Raw genomic sequence first — 20,644 nt, forward strand, 5'->3', positions numbered from 1 at the left:
CCAGTTTTAATTTTCCTTTGAATCGAATGCAGCATGCTGCATATTTTGTACTAAAGTTTATTTCCTACATTTTTTGAGAATCAATTACAGAATCGATAAGTGAGATCAATAATGAAATTGATATAGCTAATTTCTTATCAATTCCCATCCATACCCGTCAATCAAAATGGCGGACAACGAGAAAGTCTGTCTGAGACAAAGCTTATCAGATCAACAATCACATTAATCAGATTAATGATGATTTTATACAGAGCAAAACAAAAAACAGTCAGAAAACATTTTTTTCCACTAATGGTTAAACTGGAATCCAGTGTCTAATCCAACGCTTGGTTTACGCTACATAAGTCGCTGCTTGTTCAACCACAAACTGTAAACTACAGTCAACTTTGGTTTTTAAAGTCCGTGGCACATAAATCAGTCTGAGTTTTAGTTGCAAATCCTGCAAAACCAAAACCCTGCAGACTTTAGTGGCACATTTATCATCTGTGCTTTCCTCCCTGCAGTCCACAGCTGAGTTTGTGGAGATGTTGCAAACTTCCTGCCTGTGTTAGATGAAAGCATCTGTGTGGATCAGCAGACAAACGGAGCGACTCGTGAGCTCTGTGATCCTCTGCCAGGAAGGGAAGGGCTGCAGTAATGGCTTCAGTCTGGCTGCAGAGGGAATCAAACGCATTTCAAGGAGTCATTTATAAACATAATCACAGAGAAACAAACTGTAAAGGCAAAAAGATGTGAAAAGAAAAAGTTGTGACTTTCTGAGTAAAGTTATGTGTTGAAATGCATTTTGATGTCTGGTTCTGAAACCTTCTGTTTATGGGTGGGGGGAGAATGCAGCTGTGTTGGAATACAGTCTGAGATGGAAAATGAGTTTAAAGGACATGGGAGCAGAATGAGGGAATGAAGTGGCAGAAAATGTGAAGAAAAACAGAAACAGGTAACCAGACGGCAAGACCAAGAATCAGTGAATGAAGCAGTTATCCTGGATTAGGTGGAAAAAGAGGCGGATGCTCAGAGAGCACAATGAAAGAAAAGTCGGTCATAATAAAGTCACCCGAGCTGGCCAGCAGCTTCATAGAGCCGACTGTGGCTGAAGCAGGAATTTCCACAGGCTGCACCACAGCTCAAAGCGTCTGAGCTGAAATGTTTCTGACCCACAGATCTCCATCTGCTCCGGGCTGGAACGGCCGCCGACAGGAAGACGACATGGACTCCGGTTCGCCACCAGGAAGCCCTTCCTGCGGCCTCACCAACCGGAGCAGCAGCTTCTTTAAGGTAAGGCCTGCATCAGAGCAGATGGCACTTCCTGTCTGTCCCACAAAATGTTTGTTTTTCTAGGAAGATATGACTCAACACAGAGGCTGTCTGGGGTAAAACAGGAAACGGGCTGTAAAATGGAGCCATTTCCCTTCTGAAGGAGTAAAACCAAAACCAGACAAATTTGGTTGATATCAATCAGTAGGGGGTTTCATTAGTGCCAAAAATGTTTGTGCAGAAATAAGTATTAGGTTGATTTTCTAAAAGTTGTAATGTGTAAAAGAAACTAAATCCAGCAACAAAACTGAACTTTATTAAACTATTGAATACAATTTCTAAATGAACTTTTCTTCAACGGTCCATCTTGGTTCTCTGTGGTTCTGTGGGGTCCCAAAGCCTTAAAAGGCCCTTAAGAAATGGGCTTTTAACCCTTTCTGTACTGATGGATTACACTGACTTTAATTCTCATATTTTCTTGTTTTTTTTTTGTTTTGTTTTTAGGTCAGTCTATTAGGTTTTTCTTTTTCAAATCTTTTAGCCCAGGTTTCCCAAATGTTTGCATGACCCCTAGCTAGCTTTAACTTCTTGCAATGCTACAACATATGTAAAGAAACATCAACTTTTAAAATGTTTAGTGGGTTTTTTCTCAGTTTTATTTATTGTTCAATAATTATTATGTTCGTTTAGCATAAATTTTGCCTCATACCTTCTGGTTTTATTGGACCAGAAGTTCTTTGGGTTTTCAGCAGCAGTATGGCTGCTGGACATTTCCTTCTGTCTTTTTCTTAACCACAACTTTCCCCTTTTGAGTTTGCTATGCTAGCTTGAAGTAGGTTGATCATTTTGACTGATGACATTTAAATAAATTTTAACCTATGTTATTATAAAGATAATTAAAAAATAGATTATGCCTAAAAAAGAATTATATTTAAAGATTTATTTTTAGAATTTTGTTTTGGTTTACTTTGTTTATATGTTTGCATCTTTCCCTCATCTTCTCTTCAGCCCTTTGTGGCCCCTTAGCGCCTCCTGGTGGACACCTCTTTTAAAAAAAAACAATGTTTCAGTCTATGTCATGTCAGATTTTGCTTGGTGGATTTTGTCAGCTGGTAATCAGTTCTGTGTGTGTGACAAAAACAACAGACATTCAGGAGGAAGAAAATGCTTTTTCACAGTATTAAACATCCATATTTATAAAAAACAACATTTATTTAAGACAGGAGATTATTTTCAGTTTTGGACAGCTATTCATCTATTTATTGTAATTTTTGTCCTATTTTCTAATTCTCTACATCTTTCCAGCATATATAACAACAACACAATGAAACCCTTGTAGGTGTGCCTCCTGGGTGAGGTTTGGGATCCTTCATTTTTCAGAGAATTTATGACCAAACCGTGAACAGACCTTCTGCACACAGTTAGTCCCTTTAAAGTCTTTGACTAGTAGTGACTGAAGATGAAAGCAGGAGAGGAGAATAAACCGATTCTCCAGAAACGGAACAAGTTTTGAGTGAAACAAAGGAATCTGGTGCATGCATGAAAAACAAGCCTGACTTGGTGCTAATTACAGACATGAACAACAATATCTGGGATGTGGGAAAAGACAAAATGATGACAGGAAAGGGAACCAGAGGGACGGAGGGGGGAGGGACTTTCACAGCTTCTCTGAGAGGATTGGAGATCTCCCACAGCTGGCATCGATCTTTTCCAGCATTCATTTGGTTTGTGGCTCAAAGTTAAATAATTCTGTCAAGACAAAGCTCAAACTCAATGGTTTCAGAATCACTGCTAGAGCTGCTGCAGATGGAAGTCCGATCTTTAGATAAAACCATGTCTCCATCTCCCAGCACAGTGCTACTATGTAAACATGTGTCATGTCTTTTTATCTATTTTTAATCTCTCAGGTAAACTAGTTTTTCTTTTCTCAAATTACTATTTTAGTTGCAATATAAAAATAGAAACTGGAATCCAAGACATAAAGCTACATTTTAATTTTAGTTTTTGCTTTCTGGTAGCTTTGCATGGTTGGCAGGCTTTGGCTGAGGTCTTTGCAGGACGTCTGCTCTTTCTGTCAGACATTTAAATTAAACTGCAAAGGCTATAAACCTACACTGCCTTTAAAATATTCAATACCTCTTGGTGCATGGGTTGACTTTTACTGATAAAATGTGGTCTGAGGAGTTGAATTTAACTTTCATATTTTGCCTGGATTTCTGTAGATTGACACAAGTGGTGCACAGTTGGTTTGTTGCTGGAAGCCTTTTAGGATCTACCTGCTTTAGGGTGTAAAATTCTTCCCTTTCTTCTGTGTAGAAATAAACAGCACCTTTCACTCAGTCGACTCTTCTCTGCACTCCTTTTACATTTGGAAGCTTTTTCTGATGATCTAATAAAGTACACTATTAAATTTAATGACTTCTTCATGTAAAAAGATGGATTGACAGTAAAATAACCAACAGTTATAAATTTGTTTTGCAGACCTGGGGTGAGTTTTAAGAGCCTCATGAAGTTTGTTTGATGCAGTCAGGTTTTAATATTTCTGAGTTAAAAGGATGACGATATTTCCTGTACAGCTTTTTTTTCTATCTTTACCAACTCTGACAGATGTGTCTCTGTACATGGGTCAAAATCAAACTCATAGTTTCCCACTGACTCCATCTACGGCTCCAGCAGCAGAGAAACTCCTGCACAGACCTGGAGGAGCAAACAGCTTCTGTGTTTCTGAGCCTGCAGCTCTATAATTAGCTCTGTTTAGCTCTGCTGCTCTCCTCCTGACGACTGAACGTAGAAACAAACCCAGAAGAATGATGGCCCATAAATGTCAGTGAAATACAAACCTTTGCTGTTGAGTTCTGCTTATCAGAACTCGGCTTCCTTTTGAACGTTTTGGCCCAGATTGAGTCGTTTAACGTCCGCTGACCTTCATTTCATCTATCAGGAACTTCCCACATGTTTTCCACGGACTGATTAACGCTCCGTCTCCCAGCCGGAGGTGGAAGCTGTCACCCTGCGTCGCCTGGCAGAAAACCATTTAATCCCAAAATAATCTGCAGACAGAGCGTTAACTCCATGTTTTCCTGGAAGTGTTTTTGTTAAATGAAAAATTTATTTTAACTCACACCCATTACAGAGTGGATCTAAATATCATCCTAATGATATTTACTGTCATTAGAATGACAATAAAAATGTCATTTTATTATTATTATTATTATTATTATTGACACAAACTCTGACATTTTCAAGCTTTTGTTTCTGTTAATTATATAAATGTTCTGCTTACAAACAATGAAAACACATTTAAGATTAGAATCTAACAATAATAACATTTTAATACAGAAATATAGACTTAATGTAGACTTAGTAAAACATGTTTAATACCTAGTTTCAAAAGGTATTTTTAATCTGACAAACCAAACTGCAGTACATAGTACATTTAATTTATGTGATAACTGTATTTCACACCATACTGTTATGACATAGTGATAGTTTTAATTAATGTAAAAGTTACATTCTGCTCCAATAAGTGTTTACATCTCTGCTCTCATTTTTACATTTTTTGTTGTAATTTATTAGCTTTTTTTTTTTTTTTTGCTGTTTTTCTGTGCACAGATATCCAAATACAAATCATGTAAATTTTTTACATTACCCTACTCAGTTGCACATTGCTTTTGATCTCAGTATTTTATTTTTAATAACTGTACAGTATGTTTTATGCTTTAACTTTGTCCTTTACAGTCTGTACTTATTTTAATCTTTTTTTAATTTTGGTTTGATTCTTCATGTTTCCATTGTCTGTAACTTTCTACTGGGACTGAATTTCCACATTGTGAGAAATAAATTATATTTCTATTCTATTCTATTCTACAAGCTCCATTTAAGGAAAATTAACTTGTGCATGATGCAGCCACCGCCTTGCTTCACTATGGTTGTTATGTTCTTTTGATGATTCTGTGCCAAAAGTGCATTTTGGAATTTTCGTCTAAAAATCTGTTTTGCCTCCATCAGATTTGCCAAAGTTGTGAAGCATCTATTAACTTGCATCTTTATGCTGTTGTTTGAACTCATGAACTCTGCAGTTGTTTAGGAATGTCTCCAAAAGAGTCTTTCAGTTTGTGTCCATCTCCATTTCTCCTTCGATCTTCTCTGAACGCAGTAACTTTTATGCTGCAGAGACAAAATTACCTGCTGTGATCAGTCCTGGTTTCTAAGCAGAGCTCGATGGGGCTTTTACTGCCCTTTTCATTCATCACCGCTTATTAAAAATGGAGGTGAGATTGTGTAATACTTGAACCTGCTTGCATAATCTTTTTTTCTATTCCTCTATGGGGATTAGAAAAATAATCAACAATAAAAACCCCTAAACTTCTGCTTCTCATTCTTCATTATCAAAGTTATTTGGTCATTATCAACTAAAGGCCTAACATGATTGTTGCTTTAATGCTCAAGATGAGTGCATATGAACGGGTTGCAACCGTACGTGTCATATTTTCAGTTAATGAAGAAGTGACGCTAAAAAGACAACAGTATCAAAAATAGCAGCTCAGGAAGTGCAGGGCTGACAGTGTGAAAGTTTCTGCAGCTGAGAGCATTCAGGGCAGAAAGACGAGCAGATCTGGTTCTTAATCCTGCTGTTGGCTGCAGGATTCTCGCTTTTTAAACAACATCTTTGGATGTAACATCTGGTTTTATGGATCTCAGTCTGTAGCTAAAAAAACGGCTGGCTGTGAAGTTTTTGTTGCTTCTGCTCGGGACAGCTCATCACTGGTCTCTTTCTTGCTGGTCCTAACTGGGCCGGGTGAAGCTCCCAGTAAAGAACTCGGGTTGGGTAATTGAGTTCTAACCTGCCACTGAACTGAGGGGTCTGTGGCTTTAACTCAACTGGTTCCACTTAGTCCTGCATGGGGAGGTGACTGTGTTCTGGCTTCAAGCCTTTATTATTGGTAAAAAGACGCCTCCTTGTGGCTGAAACCTGCAGTCGCCTTATTGCGTCCTTTAATCGCTCTGCTCATTACTGTTGGCACGTGTCCTTGACCCTTGACCCTGATGCTGCCGTTCATGTTGTGATGAAATGGGAAACTCCAGGGTGTGGAGTTTGTTTTCCTTCCATCTGGAAATGCAGCAGCAGGTCTGGTATTTACAGATAAACTCCTGCATGATTTAAATGATGCTACATCAATGAAAGCATCTAGAAATAAAACATGGCTGAACGGGGAGCACAGTTTTTCTTGGCACCAAGCGAAGAATTAAAAAAATGTACAAAGCTCTACTTTAGAAACCTACAGCAGAAAGTGACATTTTAGGCTCATAAAGTTTCTATAAGATTTATTAAAGACACACAAACCAAAGAAAAATGTCTGCCATCATGATAAAAAGAAACATGAGAAGTTTATGAAATTGGTACCTAAACATAAAGCATCAAGCAAAAGGGTGAATTATGTTGTCTTTAAGCACTGGTGAAGGCTCCGTCATGCTGTGGGCCCGTTTCTTTAAGATACAGAAGTATTTTAAATAAAATCTGGTGGAAGTGAGTTGCCATCACATGACAGGATCCACAGAGAATTGTTCACCTGAGATAAAATCCACCTTGGTAAAAAGTCATTTTGGTTTCAGCCCCACCTGTTTGAGAGCATCAGTGAGATCTGGAGAAGTTCTGCAGAGATAAATAATCAAAGATCCCTGTAGCGGTAACCATAGTAACTGATAAGATGCACCAACGTGTCCAACTGCAGCCTGGCACTGTTACACATCCATTTTAAACTTTATTTTAAACTCATGATGTTAGTTCAGATGAATCTGTGAAACCTGCCTGGCCTTCCTGTCCCAGTGTTTATGTTTCAGTCTCTGCAGCGTGGGAATGCCCCCCTCCCCTCCTCTGAGCGTCACGCTGGTCATTTCGTTGACGATTCTCCGTCTCCATGTTTCCTGCCTGGAGGAAACAACACAGGAAAATGAATCACTGCTTCCTCTCTCCTCTGTCCCACATAAGCGTCTTTGTGTTGTAAACTTTGTTTGAGCAATGCCTTCGGTTCGTTTGCTTCCGCTCCCCGCCTCCTCTTCGCCTCCATCAGTCAAAGCTTCTCGTTCTGTCCGTTTCCAGCTGATTGACACCTTTGCGCTGGAGATCGGGGAGCTGAAGAAGGAGATGGTCCAAACAGCGCCGGCTCTGGACAAGGAGCCTCTGGAGATACAAGGGTAGGACTGATCTGACTCCTGATGGCATGTCGAAGTTTATGCTTGGTTTATTTTATTAATGTGATCACATTTTACAATTTAACACTTAAATAATGAAACATGAGTGAAAAAAGTTTAGCAGTTTCTGAAAAGTTTCTTCCTGCAGTTAGAAACTTCTGTTCATTTAAAGCTAACTTAGTTAATTATTGAAGCAAACTATAATGTTGTTTCAACAAGTTGTTGTTTCCAGTCCCAAAATATCTCTTTTAAAAATATAACTTTATTTCAACCTGATTATTTAAGTGACAGATGTTTAAATTGAACTATTGAATTAGTTATAAAATGAGAACGAAGAAACAGGATTCTTATAGATTGATTGAGAATTTGTCAAACCGAGATAATAAGCAGGCAAAACCTGAGATGAAGAAAGAGAAGTTTATTGGTGTAGTTTGTGCATAAACTCTTCTGTCTAATAACAGGACAGAAATCATTCAGTAAAGGAACAAGTTACAGTAAATGTTGGTTTGTGCTGTTTAATGCCACCTACGTTTCCATTTTCATTTGATATTTCTGTAGTTTTGATGGTTTTTCTGCAGCTTATCTTGAATATTTACATTGTTCTAACCGTTCTGGAGAAGAGGGCTTGCTGTGTCGCCTCAGATTCAGGGGTAACAGGCTGGGTTTCTTCCTGGTCCACGGACATCGGACTGGCTCTGGACCCTCAGCAGGGTCCATTGGAGTTAGCCCAACCAGTCCAGGTGGTGTTTAACCGCATCCCTCAGGGAGCATGGAGCACCAGGTCCTTCATATGTCAGTTTACCTTCGACCGGTGTCAGAGCGTCATGGCTTGAGGGAATACATTTTGAACTCACTAGGTGTCCTGGTTGGTTCTGTCCACCAGGTCCACTCATCCCTTATTGCATCCATGTTGTCTGGACTAAGCATCTCTCTCTCTGCTGACCTTGGTGTCAGGTTTGACTCATCTCTCTTGTCTTTCATATCAAAGATATTTCAGGTCTCTGTGAATTGCCCACACCTTGATGCTGAAAAATTGTTCCTTACATTCATTTCCTCCAGGCTGGCCCACTTTCACTCACTCTTTGCTGGTATTTGAAATAACAGCCATCAGTCCATAGAAGTGCCTCTAGATGACTCACAAAAACTAAAAAACATGATTGTATTACGCCTCCACTTCCCAACATCACCGATGCATCTACAGCAGAAGCTCCTCATTCTTCAACTCGTTCTCTGCGCTTTCATCCTTCTGTTTGTTCATCTTTTTGCTTTTTATAGTTACACTGTTTATCATAATTTGAAACAAATTGTTATCTGTAAGCAACAAAACTCTGACTAAACGTCTACAAACTATTACAAAAATATAATTTCTAAAATTAAACATTTTGAAATGAAAGATTGTGTTTTATGGATGACGAAGGGACACATGACTGAAATGTTGGGTAATTATTTTGAGGACCGTCCCACTTTCCTCACTGCCTCATCGTGTCGAGCGTTCACTTCTGCTGCTTTCCTGCATGGATTTTTGTTTTCTGGAGAAACTTTCACTTCCCTACAGTTTTGATCTCCACTTTCTCTGGACGGCGTGACTTTGTGGAGTTCTTTTAGACTCCAAACCTGATGTGTGTTTCAGTCTAAGTTGGTGAGACGGGACATTTAGTGACTCCAGCCCACGGATGACGTTGCTTCGCCTACGAGTTTGTTTGCAGTATTTGTTATGTTTGTGCCAGCTGATGTCAAAGCTGCTCTGGGCCGGCTGCTTCTCCCTCGTCTGCAGGCTGCAGAGCGGTGCTTTCCTGCAGCCGCCGCGCTGCAGGGGATCCGTGGGGGAATGGGACTCTGGTTACGACTCGCTGCGGCGGAGGATGAGCGTGTTGGAGCGGCTGACTCAGACTCACCAGGTCTGGCTGCTGCTGGCGGTCAGCGAAGAGGAGGCCTCTGGCATTCTGCTCAAACAGCCGCCAGGGGTGAGAGGTCAACACCAAGCATGACTCTTTCACCGTTATCAAGAAGGATTTTATGGCTTATGGTGTTTTCTTTGATGGAGCAGGTGTTTCTGGTCAGAAAGGTTCTGCAGAGGAAGGTTCTGTCGGTGCGTCTGGATAAGGATCAGTCACAAAATCCCATCAGCCACTTCAATGTCAGAGAGAGTCAGTACTGTAAGTCGCTTCTCTTTGCTCCATTAAGAAAGAAACTCAGATCTGCAAACAGAAAAATGTTTCCGTGTTTTTATTCTTCACCTCAGTCCTCAGTTCATAGTGAGTCAGTCGCTCATGCCACTTCCTGTCCGCCTTGCATTAGAGTTCAGAATTAATCACACAAAAGAGAGAAATGAAAGCGAGTTCACAGGCTGCTTGGTCAACACGTCTTGACTTACAACCGTAACACGTTATTCAGGGATTTCTTAGTAGAAATCTCTAAATAAAAGCGTGAAAAGTTACAGATCAGCTCAAATGCACCCGACTCATTTTGTTTCTGATTTGAATTGTTTTTACAGAAAAACCTGAGTCAGGTTTTACATTTTATCTGAAGCTCATGTTGTTAAATAAAGTAACTGTTCAGTGTTTCCAGCTAGTGACAACACAGCCGCTGTGGATTTTCTCAGCTGTAATGACAGGGAGGAGGAGACTTTGGCCTGGTTTGACCTTCACATTGAGGTCAGCAGATCCTCATTCAGCCTCTGCTGTCATCAGCTCCACATTTACACGTTGTATTCAAAAAATACAATTACGAGCTTTAAAAAAAAACATCAACTTTGGCTTTACCTTGAAGTTTCCACATTTTGCTCCAGGAAAACCTCACACTGAAGAATATTTTATTTTATTTTATGTGACAACACAATGTAGCCCATGAAGAAGAAAACACATGGGAGGTTTAGAAATGTAACAAAGAAATCTGCAAAGTGTGGCAGGCATTTGTATTGAGCCCAAAGTCAGTAAGCTCAGACAGGGTGTTTCATGAACTGTGATCATTTTCAAATTCAGTAATACTTTATTAATCTCAAAGGGAAATTAAATGTTGTTGTAATCATGAATTCAGATTCTTCAGAGTTCTTGAAGACGGTGCGCTCATCAATCTTCTGACGTTTTTCTGTTGCATAGGCCAGACGTCTAAGAATAGCTTACAGATATTCAGCAGGGTTGAAGTCAGGCTGTTCAGGGTCGTAATGTAAGCGTCTTTCTGCTGTCTGACCCAAACCCACTCAGATAAATCAACAAACGACTCCGTGTCTCTCAAAATGTTTTGTTACTGTCTTCAGTCAGAGGCTCCTTCAGAAACACTGTTAAACAGACTGCTACGTGATATTTCAATTGAACTGCTGTCCCAGTGTGGTGGAGTCATCAGCTTTTGGTTTTGGGCTCCATAAACTTTTGTTTCTGATCAGATTTCTGTCATGAAGGTGATTCTGGACATTTTTCTTCAACTTGTCTGCGTTTTGTTTGCTTGCAGCCTTTTCCATGGAAGGATCTGGGATCAGCTTCGCTGATCTGTTCCACCTAGTGGCCTTCTACTGTGTCAGCAGGTAAACAACTATTTTCACTGGCTTCACTGAAGATCAGACATTTTATAAGAGGATGGAAAAGTTATGGGCAAAAATAATGTTTGCAGAGTCAGCAGTTTAATGCTCATAAAAATAAGAGAAAAATAAAACGGGCATTAAGAGATGCAACAGGAAAAACAGCAAACATGCACCTTGAATAAAATCTAGTTGAATATCATAAATGCTCAGAGCAGTGGTGAGTTATTTGGAAAAAGTCCCAACATGTTTAGAGTTTCACATCTGTCTGCGTAATGGAAACAGACGTGTTTTCACTTCTCAGTGCGTCGGTCGGATCTCTGGGTGTTTTTACCAGCAAACTGGTGGGATCTACACTTTTATTTTTTAACCGGATGTCCGTGTCATTTAAGGACTGTGGACTGTGATTAGGTCAAAAACATGCTGGATTTCCTGTTCTGTCTGATTTGTGTTTTTTTCACAGCATATTTAATCATTCTGTTTAATTGTTTAATTATTAATGAATTTATTTTTATTTAAAGAGACATCCTGCCGTTCACGCTCAAACTTCCTGAGGCCATTTTATCTGCAAAGACGCAGAAGGAGCTGGAGGAGGTGGCTCAGCTCGGTGCAGGTAAGCCCGTCTGTGACGCCCGGCACGCCGCGGTGCGCTCCTGCTCACACCCGCACATAAACCTGCTAAAGAAACACAAAAACAACAAACAAAACAAAAAAACTCATTTAGCTGCAGTTTGATTCTGGTTCAAATGAAAACAAGATATGATCCAGAATGAGGGGAAAATTCCATGATATCCTCATCAGGTCTTTTCAGGCAGGTTTGTGATTATTATTTGCTTTCTTAAAGCAAAAAAGAAACAATAAAATTCAGAATTTCAGTATATGTCAAAAAATTAGACACTTTCCATTTATCAGCTGGAACAGCCTGTCTACCAGAGCAAACAGTTTGTTTACGTTGATCTTCCAGGTTTCTTATCTTTGACGTGAGTCTTTGTCCCGTTTCCCGGTCGGTCCACTTCCTGCTTCCCTCTTGTTGTAAACATGGAAGCCATATAAGTTTATGAAGTTTATGTCTGTTGTAGTAAATTATTGTCATGATTATCAGTATCCAAGTGTGATTAAAATCACAGACCAGTTTAATAACATCATTTTAAAACTGCAGCATCAAACTGTTTTCGGTTTTATTTTGGTTCTGATTCCCATTTGGACTGGGTCAGATTCCCACAGAATCACAACATGAGTAAATTACCCAGAGTTACATACTAGTCTAACATATTAACTCACATTGTCTGAGGTAAAAGTACAGAGCATACACAAATTTAGTAATTTTCTAGTTTTTATGTATGCAGGCTATACATTATTATTATTATTATTATTATTTTTCCAGCTCTTTACCATTCTGGTGTTTATGAAATAACACAAGTACTGGAAGCTTGTAGTCTGAAGTTCAGAGCTGTACGGTAATGCCGGCTGTCGTTTTAAAATCACAGAATGAAAAGTGGCGCTTCTGTAGCTCCTCATCTTCATCTTCATCCAGCAGAGCAGCAACAAATCTTCATCAGCGAACGTCTCTGCCATTCTACTAAAAGGGCCTCACAAAGGAACAATATAACATATGGTACCTTAGTAATGATCACAACATCAGTATTTATATTTATTAATAGATGCCGTTTAAGTTTTTAATAAAGCTCCTGTGACGGTGCTGCATCTGCTGAGTCATTTCAGCTCAGTCTGCCTCAGATTATGCCTCAGTGTTGTAGGAAGGGATGTGATGAGTGGAAAGCTACAACATGTTGTTTAAACACACAAATGCAACCACAACAGGCATGACAGCGCGACATGAGGAGCTGCTTGGCTGCATTCCTGTGTGGGTGTGAGCTGCACAGTTTGCATTTTATCTGCCTCGGCACTGGAAGTCCTCTGCTTACAGCCCAGAGGAGGCTCAGTTGGACTCTGCTGAGGGTTCTCACTAATCACAGTCGTTGGAGGTTCACATTATTTTTCGCTCTCAAGGTCACGGTGAGTGCTGTTCTGGCGGCTTTGGGTCTGCTGGGAATACTCCTTTCATAGTTTTAACGATTTGTATGACTGTCCACTGTAAACAAAGAAATCTTGTGAGTTTTGGATTTTGAACCTAAATGTGTGAGTTTGAGAAAGATAAACATCCAGCAGTAAGTTGGGTTCACCTTTTATTAATTCTGTCTCCAAAAGAGGATTTTTTAAGTTAGAACTTTAAAATAAGTTAGAAGAAAAAGGTGGAAGCGATTTGCACCAGATGGAAGTTGGAACTTTGACTTGTCTTTGTGTTTTAAGGGCACTATTCATTTAAAGCAAATGGCAGTTTCCAATAGTTGAGTATAATATCTTATCGAATTGCTTGAACTCCGTTAAAATAAATGTTTTTGAGCAGAATTCACTGTGATTTTAAATGAAATACATCATCAGATATTTTGTACATGCCTGTTGCCATGACAGTTGCCTTTGTTCAGAAGTTTTAAAGGCTTTTATGTGAAAAATGTCCTGCAGAGCGTCTGTATTTGTAATCTCCAGAACCGCAGGTCTAAAGTTTTAGCCTCTCCATTCAGTCAGTCTCACGCTGCGTTTCTCCTGGTGTCCCTAGTAGGAATAGCATTTAGATGCTTTACTGTTGGATCTAAACAGGATTTGTCTAAGCGTTCACGTTTTCTTCTCTGGATAAATGATCTTCCAGATTTCAAGTCTTCACCTGCAGCAGATGTTGGATAAGCTCTGCGCTGGTGGCTTCATGAGTCTCCAGTAGATCCTGCTGCTTGCTGTTCTTGGTGACCTAGAAAACCAGTCATTCAGGTGCAATATTTTAGCAGCAGTCAAAATGGCATCGAAGGCAGAAACTTTGACGCCATTTTGATGCAGAACGATGACGGCGGCCCGTTTCTCTGACATGGGAAGTGTTTTCTGGACCTGCGCCGCTCCTGGTGGCAGCATGCTGGAGCTGCTCTGCTACCTTAACTCTCATTTCTTCTTTATCTAAACTTTCATTCATAACCTTTCTGGTTGAGACGTCGAATGTTTGGACAGTTTTTTTTCTGGTTCTGGATGCTGCGTAGCTGGAAAGATTTTTGGTCTTAAATTTTTTACTTTCAGATGGTTGATGCGTAACCATGGAAACATTTTTCTTTTTTTTTATCTCTACTCTAAGTGAGAAAAAAATAGTGCACCGATTGATACTGGCTCACTTAAATCCTTGGTTTTTACATCTGTTAGCAGCTAATTAGCATCTAAAAAATTCAAACAATCCTTCAACTTTGACCCCAAATCCCAGGGGGTTTGAAAAAGAGGCTTCATGGGTGAAACGCAGGACCAAAGAGCAGAGAGTTCAAGTCATCCCTTCCATCCATTGTAACTGATCTTATCGCCTACTCCAACATCTTTCTAACCAAATAGTCAAACAGAGACTTAAACAGGAGCAGCAAAAGCAAATGAGGTGGATTAGCAGAGCTCGTTTAGTCAGGTGTTTCTTGACACGTGACGGAAATGATTCTCAGGCTTTGGAGAAGACAAATGCCAGGGTGAACTCTTAGATTATTAGACCATGAGCTCATCAGGAAACCAGCAGAGAAGCGTTCATTTCCATTTGATTTATTTGAGTTGTAATCATCGATTTTTAAAATACCTGCAGTTGAAACATTTTTTTTAAACTTAAATTGTCTTTTTAATCTACGCGATGCGAAAACATCTAATATTGTTGAGTGGAAAATTTATTTTAACAACCTGAAGTTGGCAAAACACAACATTTATATCTCTGCTGGTCCTTTTAGAGCAACAAAAACATATTTTATGTTTCTCTGCTTGATTTATTTCCAGATGGAACAAAAGTTGAAACTATCTGTGCATATAAAGTTTTGTTTGAACATTTTCTTCTGTTTTCAAATCAAATCAAAGTTCTCCATTTGAAGACGGTGAGGGCTGATCTCTTCGACTAAAGAATCGACAGTCTGGTTATTTTTTTAACTTAGAGAAAAGTGGCTTCTTGTGTGCAAATGTTTAGTTTGTCTCTCACACGGTCAGCTGCTCACATCCACCCGTGAAAATACCGCAGGCTCATGTTTACACTGTGGGCAGGAAGGCATCACCAGACAGCTGGAGAAATGTGAGTGGATGGGTCCATTTTTAGACGGCAGCATTAGTCACTGCTGCGTCCACGCCTCCCTCTGGTGTCATTACGGACCTGTAAATTAGAAGCTTAAGCCTAAATACAGAATAACTGCTCTTTTCAAACAAATTACTCCAGCATGTGTGTTTATATGGAGGGCAGTAAAGCTATAAACTCAGTGAAACACCCAGAAACGGATCCTGAAAGTTGGGAGACGCGGATCAGGAAGCGGGGAGTGGCAGAACTGGAACTGCTCTTTCATTGGCCTCTCTTTCTGTTATTAGTGGGTAACTCCCTCTTTACTGGATCTGTGTCGGCATTCAGTCAATCAGAGCCAGCACTCTCACCGGGTTTCTGCTCCAGGCAGAGGAAAGGCTCCACCGAAGCAGAAACACATGACAGCCTCAACAGCTGGAGGAAACTAATGAGTTTTTGGTGAAAAGTTGTAGAAAATCCAGCAGAGGTTTTTGTTCTTTAGGAATTTCTGATTGAGGTATCAGATTTTTTCTCTGTTTGTTTTCTCTGCAGTGATTCATCTGGTTTTCCTTCATGCCTCGTTTCTCTGTGTTTTCCAGGTTTCTGGGACTCTGCGCTGTGCAGCCAGCGGCGCTGCTCGACCCCCCCGTGCCTCCGCCTGAGCCGGACCCTCAGCCCCCAGCGCACCAAACGGACCGCTGAGGTGGAGGAGTCGCACCAGAGCGCACCTCCCACCTTACAGCCGCACACCGCCCCCCCCGCTGGCTTCCAGGACGCCGCCCCCCCCACTGGACCGCTGTGCTTCGTGACGCCCCTGTTCCTTCAGACCCACAGCCGCGACCCCGACCCCCCAGAGAAAGCTGACGACTCGCCGCCGCTGAGCAGCAGCAGGTGCGCCGCCGAGCCGGACCTGGATCGGACCAAGCTGAACGGTAAATCGCGCTCGCCGCCTCCTCGCCCCCCTCCTCCCCGCTCAGCACCAAGCCGGCGGCCCGCTCCACCGCCGCCCGGGCCTCCTTCGGCTGTTTCCAGAACCGAGAGCATGCCGGTCGCCGCCAAGCGGCAGCAGCCGTCTGGCAGGAGGCCCGCGCCGGCGCCGCCGGCACTGGGCGGTAGAACCAGCAGCTCAACCAAAAGTACCTCCTCACCAAACCTACCGCCTCCTCGACCCCAAAAGCCCGATCTGGAGGCTCACCGCTGCCACATCGCTCTGGACGATGAAACCATCGCCAAGGCTCTGTCCCGCGCCAACCTCCCCACCTGCCAGCCCCCACCTGTTGCTGAGGAGCCGCCGCAGAGCCTGTCCGGTCCTGATGAGAGGGGCCGGCAGCGGTTCAGCGACATGAGCATGTCGACGTCGTCCTCGGACTCCCTGGAGTACTCCCGGTCTCCCGGGTTCTCCCTGGACCTGGCGCCCGGCCCGCCTCAGCACCCGGCGGAGGACACCAGCGAGGACGACGAGGACGTGGAGGAGGAAGAGGAGGAAGACTACGGCGTCGGAATGGAAGCGGATCTGGAGTCGCGCCTCCGTCCGATCCTCAAAGCCCGCAGGCGGCGTGTCGGCGTGAGCCTGGGCGGCGGCTCCTTCGTTCTGCCCCGCTCCCTGAAGGGACGCTTCAGCAAGGTGGGCGGGATGCTGAGCTCCCTGATCACGCCGGAGAAACGGGCCGTGAAGCGGATCGCCGAGCTGTCCCGCGACAAGAGCTCATACTTCGGCTCGCTGGTTCAGGACTACATCAGCTTTGTCCAGGAGAACCGCAGCTGCCACACGTCGGGGATGGACTTCCTGCAGACCGTGCGCCAGTTCATGACCCAGATGAAGGCTTACCTGCGGCAGAGCTCCGAGCTCGACCCGCCCTTAGAGTCCCTCATACCTGAAGACCAGATTGGTGAGTCTACTGTCTTCTGACTGCTTCTAGGAATGCACAGTATATTGTCTCTCAATCAGTATCGGCAGATATTAGTAATTTTTTAATATATTTGTATCACTCTAATGATTAAAACTCGGCCGATACCAACTACCGATATTTATTCGGAGAGGGAGACGGTTGGTCGTGTGGTATTTGTTTCGTAAAACAGCAGTGCAGTGAATCAGTGATGAAGTCGGCAGTGTGGTCGTTTTTTCAAGGTGTCAAAATGTTGGTGAAATATGTATAATATATAGAATATCAGTAATCAGCCGTATCAGCAATATTTAGTGCTGTTAGCTGAATTTGTCTTTTTGTAGTACTCTGTCTCTGAAAACACTCAATATTTCTTGTTTCCATTCTTCCTAATGGGGAAGTAAAGCTGAGGGTAGCTTCTGTGGAGAAACTCGTCAGAATGACGTCCCTCTTTAACAGCCAGAGCGTTTCAAGCTTCCCAGGCTGGGAATCAAAGATCTACTGTAAATGTCCATCTTAGTCCTGAACACTCCTGGGGTTTGGTTACAGAAAGGCCAGTCTACCAGTTATTTCTGGTCGGAGGCTGTTGGTGTAAGTTTATTTTCAGTTTGAACAGTTAGCCTTTGATTTCCTTTATGTCACATAAGATCTGGTCTTGTAACAGATAGAAACTAGAAACCAAATATTTGGATTTCTCTTCAAGGATAATTCATTGCCAGTTGATTTGGATAACATCACACCATCCATTCATCCACTTGGTCCTTCCATGCTCACATGGCCCATCTCTGAAAATCCTAATGAACTCATGGTTGGTTTATAAAACTCTTCATCTCAGCCAGTTCCAGATTCTCATCCGAAGTTCCAACCTTTGGACTGAACAGATCAGGAAATGCATTTAATAGTGAAAATCTAAAATATTTGAAAGAAGATGCAGCTCAGGAAGCTGAAATATTGAGGCTTGATACACAACCAATCAATGAACACCATTAATTTTCATGGTGCTGATTGGCTGTAGATATTAGCTTCTACAGTTGTGCTAAAACGGTTTCAGCTGAAGACTGGCCATTCAGAGGGACTGTTTGTGTCTGCAGCAATGTGTTACATTTGTTTATTTTTATTTTACTATTCTGACAAAGAATAGTAAAATTAGATCAATTTGCTAATACACTCTGCTAGAGTAACATAAGTATAAGTGGCTGATATTAGCTGGTTGCTTAGTCAGGCTATCTGCTCCATTAGCTAGCCTGCAGTCTGCAGCTTTACAGAGATCCTGGTTGTAGTTTCAACACAGCATTAATTTAAGAACTTGCTTGTTTTTGTGAGCAGAGAAAGTACTAAGCAGCTGCTGCACACTGCCAGCCAGCAGCAGAAGCCCAGAAAACACAAACAAAGAGCAAGAAATGTTTTCTAACTCAAGGCATTGCTGGGTTTTTTTCCATCTGCTGTTGTGGCTCAGTTCACATTCATTTTGCATGAATAATGTAAGCTGGTGTGTTTGCACACATCTCACATCCCTTGTTCATTGTAAACAATAACAGCCAGGCCTTGTTCTCAGACGGAGAAGTGGTCTGTACTTTCGGTGCTAGCAGGCCACAGATAGTAAAGCTTGTCACGCTGGCGGACGCTCCTCAAAGCCTGGAGTTGTCTTTGAGGTTTCTGTTCCAGATCAGACGGAAAACCATCAGCTCTTATTTGGTTCTTTTAGATAAACCAGAATCTGACGGTTGTTTTCATGCCTGTATTCCATGCAGCTGGCAGCAAAAACACCTTATCCCAGTTTAGGGAAGTCTTGTAGCTCTGATAAACACCAGTTACAAATACTTCTGTGCGAATGGAGGAAATGAGCCCTTCTGGAGGGAAGAGGGAAATCCAAGGTTTAAAAACACGTTAATCAGATCGGAACATTGTGTGCACTCCTCAAGCTTCCCGCTTTGTTTTTGTTCCATTAGAGAAGAGCCAAGCCCTTCCCAGAAGTGGCCTGCAGCGCTTGTAGAGACCTGAGGAGGAACGCGTGGAAGGGATTCAGGCGACTCCTCTGACTCACCTCTAGGAATTCATTAGAAACAAGTGATCCGTTCACACACGCTCTGGAGTTTATGGAGCTGTTGCAACAGACACATCTCCCTGCATGAATTGCATGAAAGTGGCATAAACTGTGCCTGGAGGCTGGGGATGAATACGCAGCATTAATAGTTGCATCAGTCGTTCTGCGGAACAATAAAACTCGGTTGTGCGGCTGCAGCATAGTTGAGGTAGGCAGGAATTAATGCAGTGCTGAATGTGTGTAGGTCTGACGTACAGATTGAGCCTTTGTGAGGTTTCATATTTCTCAGATTGATGGTAAACAACTGGGTGGCTCAGACTAAACACTCGACTCTTAACGAATCTCTGAAAGTTTATGTGGATAGTAAATGTGGATTCTGAGGTCTGTTGTGTGCCAATGTCTCCAACAGCAAACTGAAAGACAGGACTGTTGGGTTGAGTCTCTTTCTCCACTCCACAACATTTTTGCTGAAATATTTATGTTTTTTCTATTCATAATGGCTGTAGTTTAATAGAAATGGGCTACACTGTTGTCCAGTAATGGTTACACTACTGGTAATGCCCTAACAGAGAGGATAGTTTTGTTGTTTAGCGTTTATGCTAACCTTGAAAACATTTAGCACTCTTAGCGTACCTTAAATACAATTTTCTGGATAAATTCTTCAGTGTGTTGAAATTTTGGTTATTGACTGTTGAGAATTTTTCGAGTTGTTAGATGCTTATATTCATGCTCTTATTTTGAAGGGAATGAAGCAGTTTTCTTTCCTCTCCTCATTTTCTCTGTTTTGGTCCCAAAATCTATATTAAGCAAAAGTCAAATGCAACAAATGAAAAAATGAGAAAGACAGAGGAATACAACGCTTCCATGAACAAACAACCAGGGGTGTTGATCAATGCATCCGTTAGCACTGGCTAAAGCACTAACACAGTTTGATGTAGCGCTTTAGCATTTGTGGACTAATGTCTAACTAAATTAGTGCTTTAGCTTTTATAGAAATAATGTTTATGATTAGTGCTTTATGGGTAGCACAACTAACAAATTAGTCAGCAGTGCCCACCATCACTGCAGCCTATTCATCCATGTCTTCTGTTGTATTTTGATTTCCAGTGTTAATAATTACACAATGCGCCCTCAGATGACTCCCCTCAGCTTTATATTTCCATTCTTATCGGCCCCTGAACCTGAACCGCAGACCATAAAGAGCTGAGAAAACAAAGGAGACCCAGAGTTGAAGGACAGGTCATTACCAGCTTTGCTTCAGCCTGCTGAGTCGGGTGATTTTTAGATTCTGGAAAGTGGTGAATATAGATTAGTGGCGTCCAGTCCCAGTTCTCTCGGGTCTGTGTGCTGCAGATGGTGCTATTAATCCCTCGGTATGAAGGCCAGTGAATGACTCAGTAATTTAAATCAGTTCTCCTGGAGCAGAGTCGGGTCTGAGACATGTTGGACGCCGTCCCTCAGGGACTGAAATTGGACCCCACTGATGTAGGTCAGTTGAGTAAATGATAACCCGGTTTCTCATCTGATGTGTGGTAGCCAATGTAAATAACTGGTTACCATGGTGATCCAATGTACAGTGCAGATGGGTGCCAAAATGAAAGAGGTCTAAAGCAATATGTTCTGTATCACATTTGGGTAAGAGCCGATGGACCTGT

General features: G+C 41.8%; 1 protein-coding gene across 2 annotated transcripts in view; it reads left to right on the plus strand.

Moving 5' to 3' along the window:
• Window positions 1–476: 476 nt before the first annotated feature.
• The window catches only part of LOC103143898 (ras and Rab interactor 2), a 28,104-nt gene continuing 7,936 nt past the window's right edge, over window positions 477–20,644 (plus strand). Inside the window, exons 1-8 of one of the 2 annotated variants that reach the window (XM_016675608.1) lie at window positions 477–1,059; window positions 1,158–1,272; window positions 7,352–7,447; window positions 9,237–9,407; window positions 9,491–9,599; window positions 10,891–10,963; window positions 11,479–11,570; window positions 15,662–16,951. In XM_016675608.1, the coding sequence (XP_016531094.1) occupies window positions 1,204–1,272; window positions 7,352–7,447; window positions 9,237–9,407; window positions 9,491–9,599; window positions 10,891–10,963; window positions 11,479–11,570; window positions 15,662–16,951 (1,900 nt within the window). In that variant the 5' untranslated portion in view covers window positions 477–1,059; window positions 1,158–1,203. Of the gene's footprint in view, window positions 1,060–1,157; window positions 1,273–7,351; window positions 7,448–9,217; window positions 9,408–9,490; window positions 9,600–10,890; window positions 10,964–11,478; window positions 11,571–15,661; window positions 16,952–20,644 lie in introns of both variants that reach the window. The other variant, XM_007560611.2, reaches the window with a different exon arrangement.

This window comes from Poecilia formosa, unplaced genomic scaffold, assembly GCF_000485575.1.
Source record: "Poecilia formosa unplaced genomic scaffold, Poecilia_formosa-5.1.2 Scaffold117, whole genome shotgun sequence".
Classification (NCBI taxonomy): domain Eukaryota; kingdom Metazoa; phylum Chordata; class Actinopteri; order Cyprinodontiformes; family Poeciliidae; genus Poecilia; species Poecilia formosa.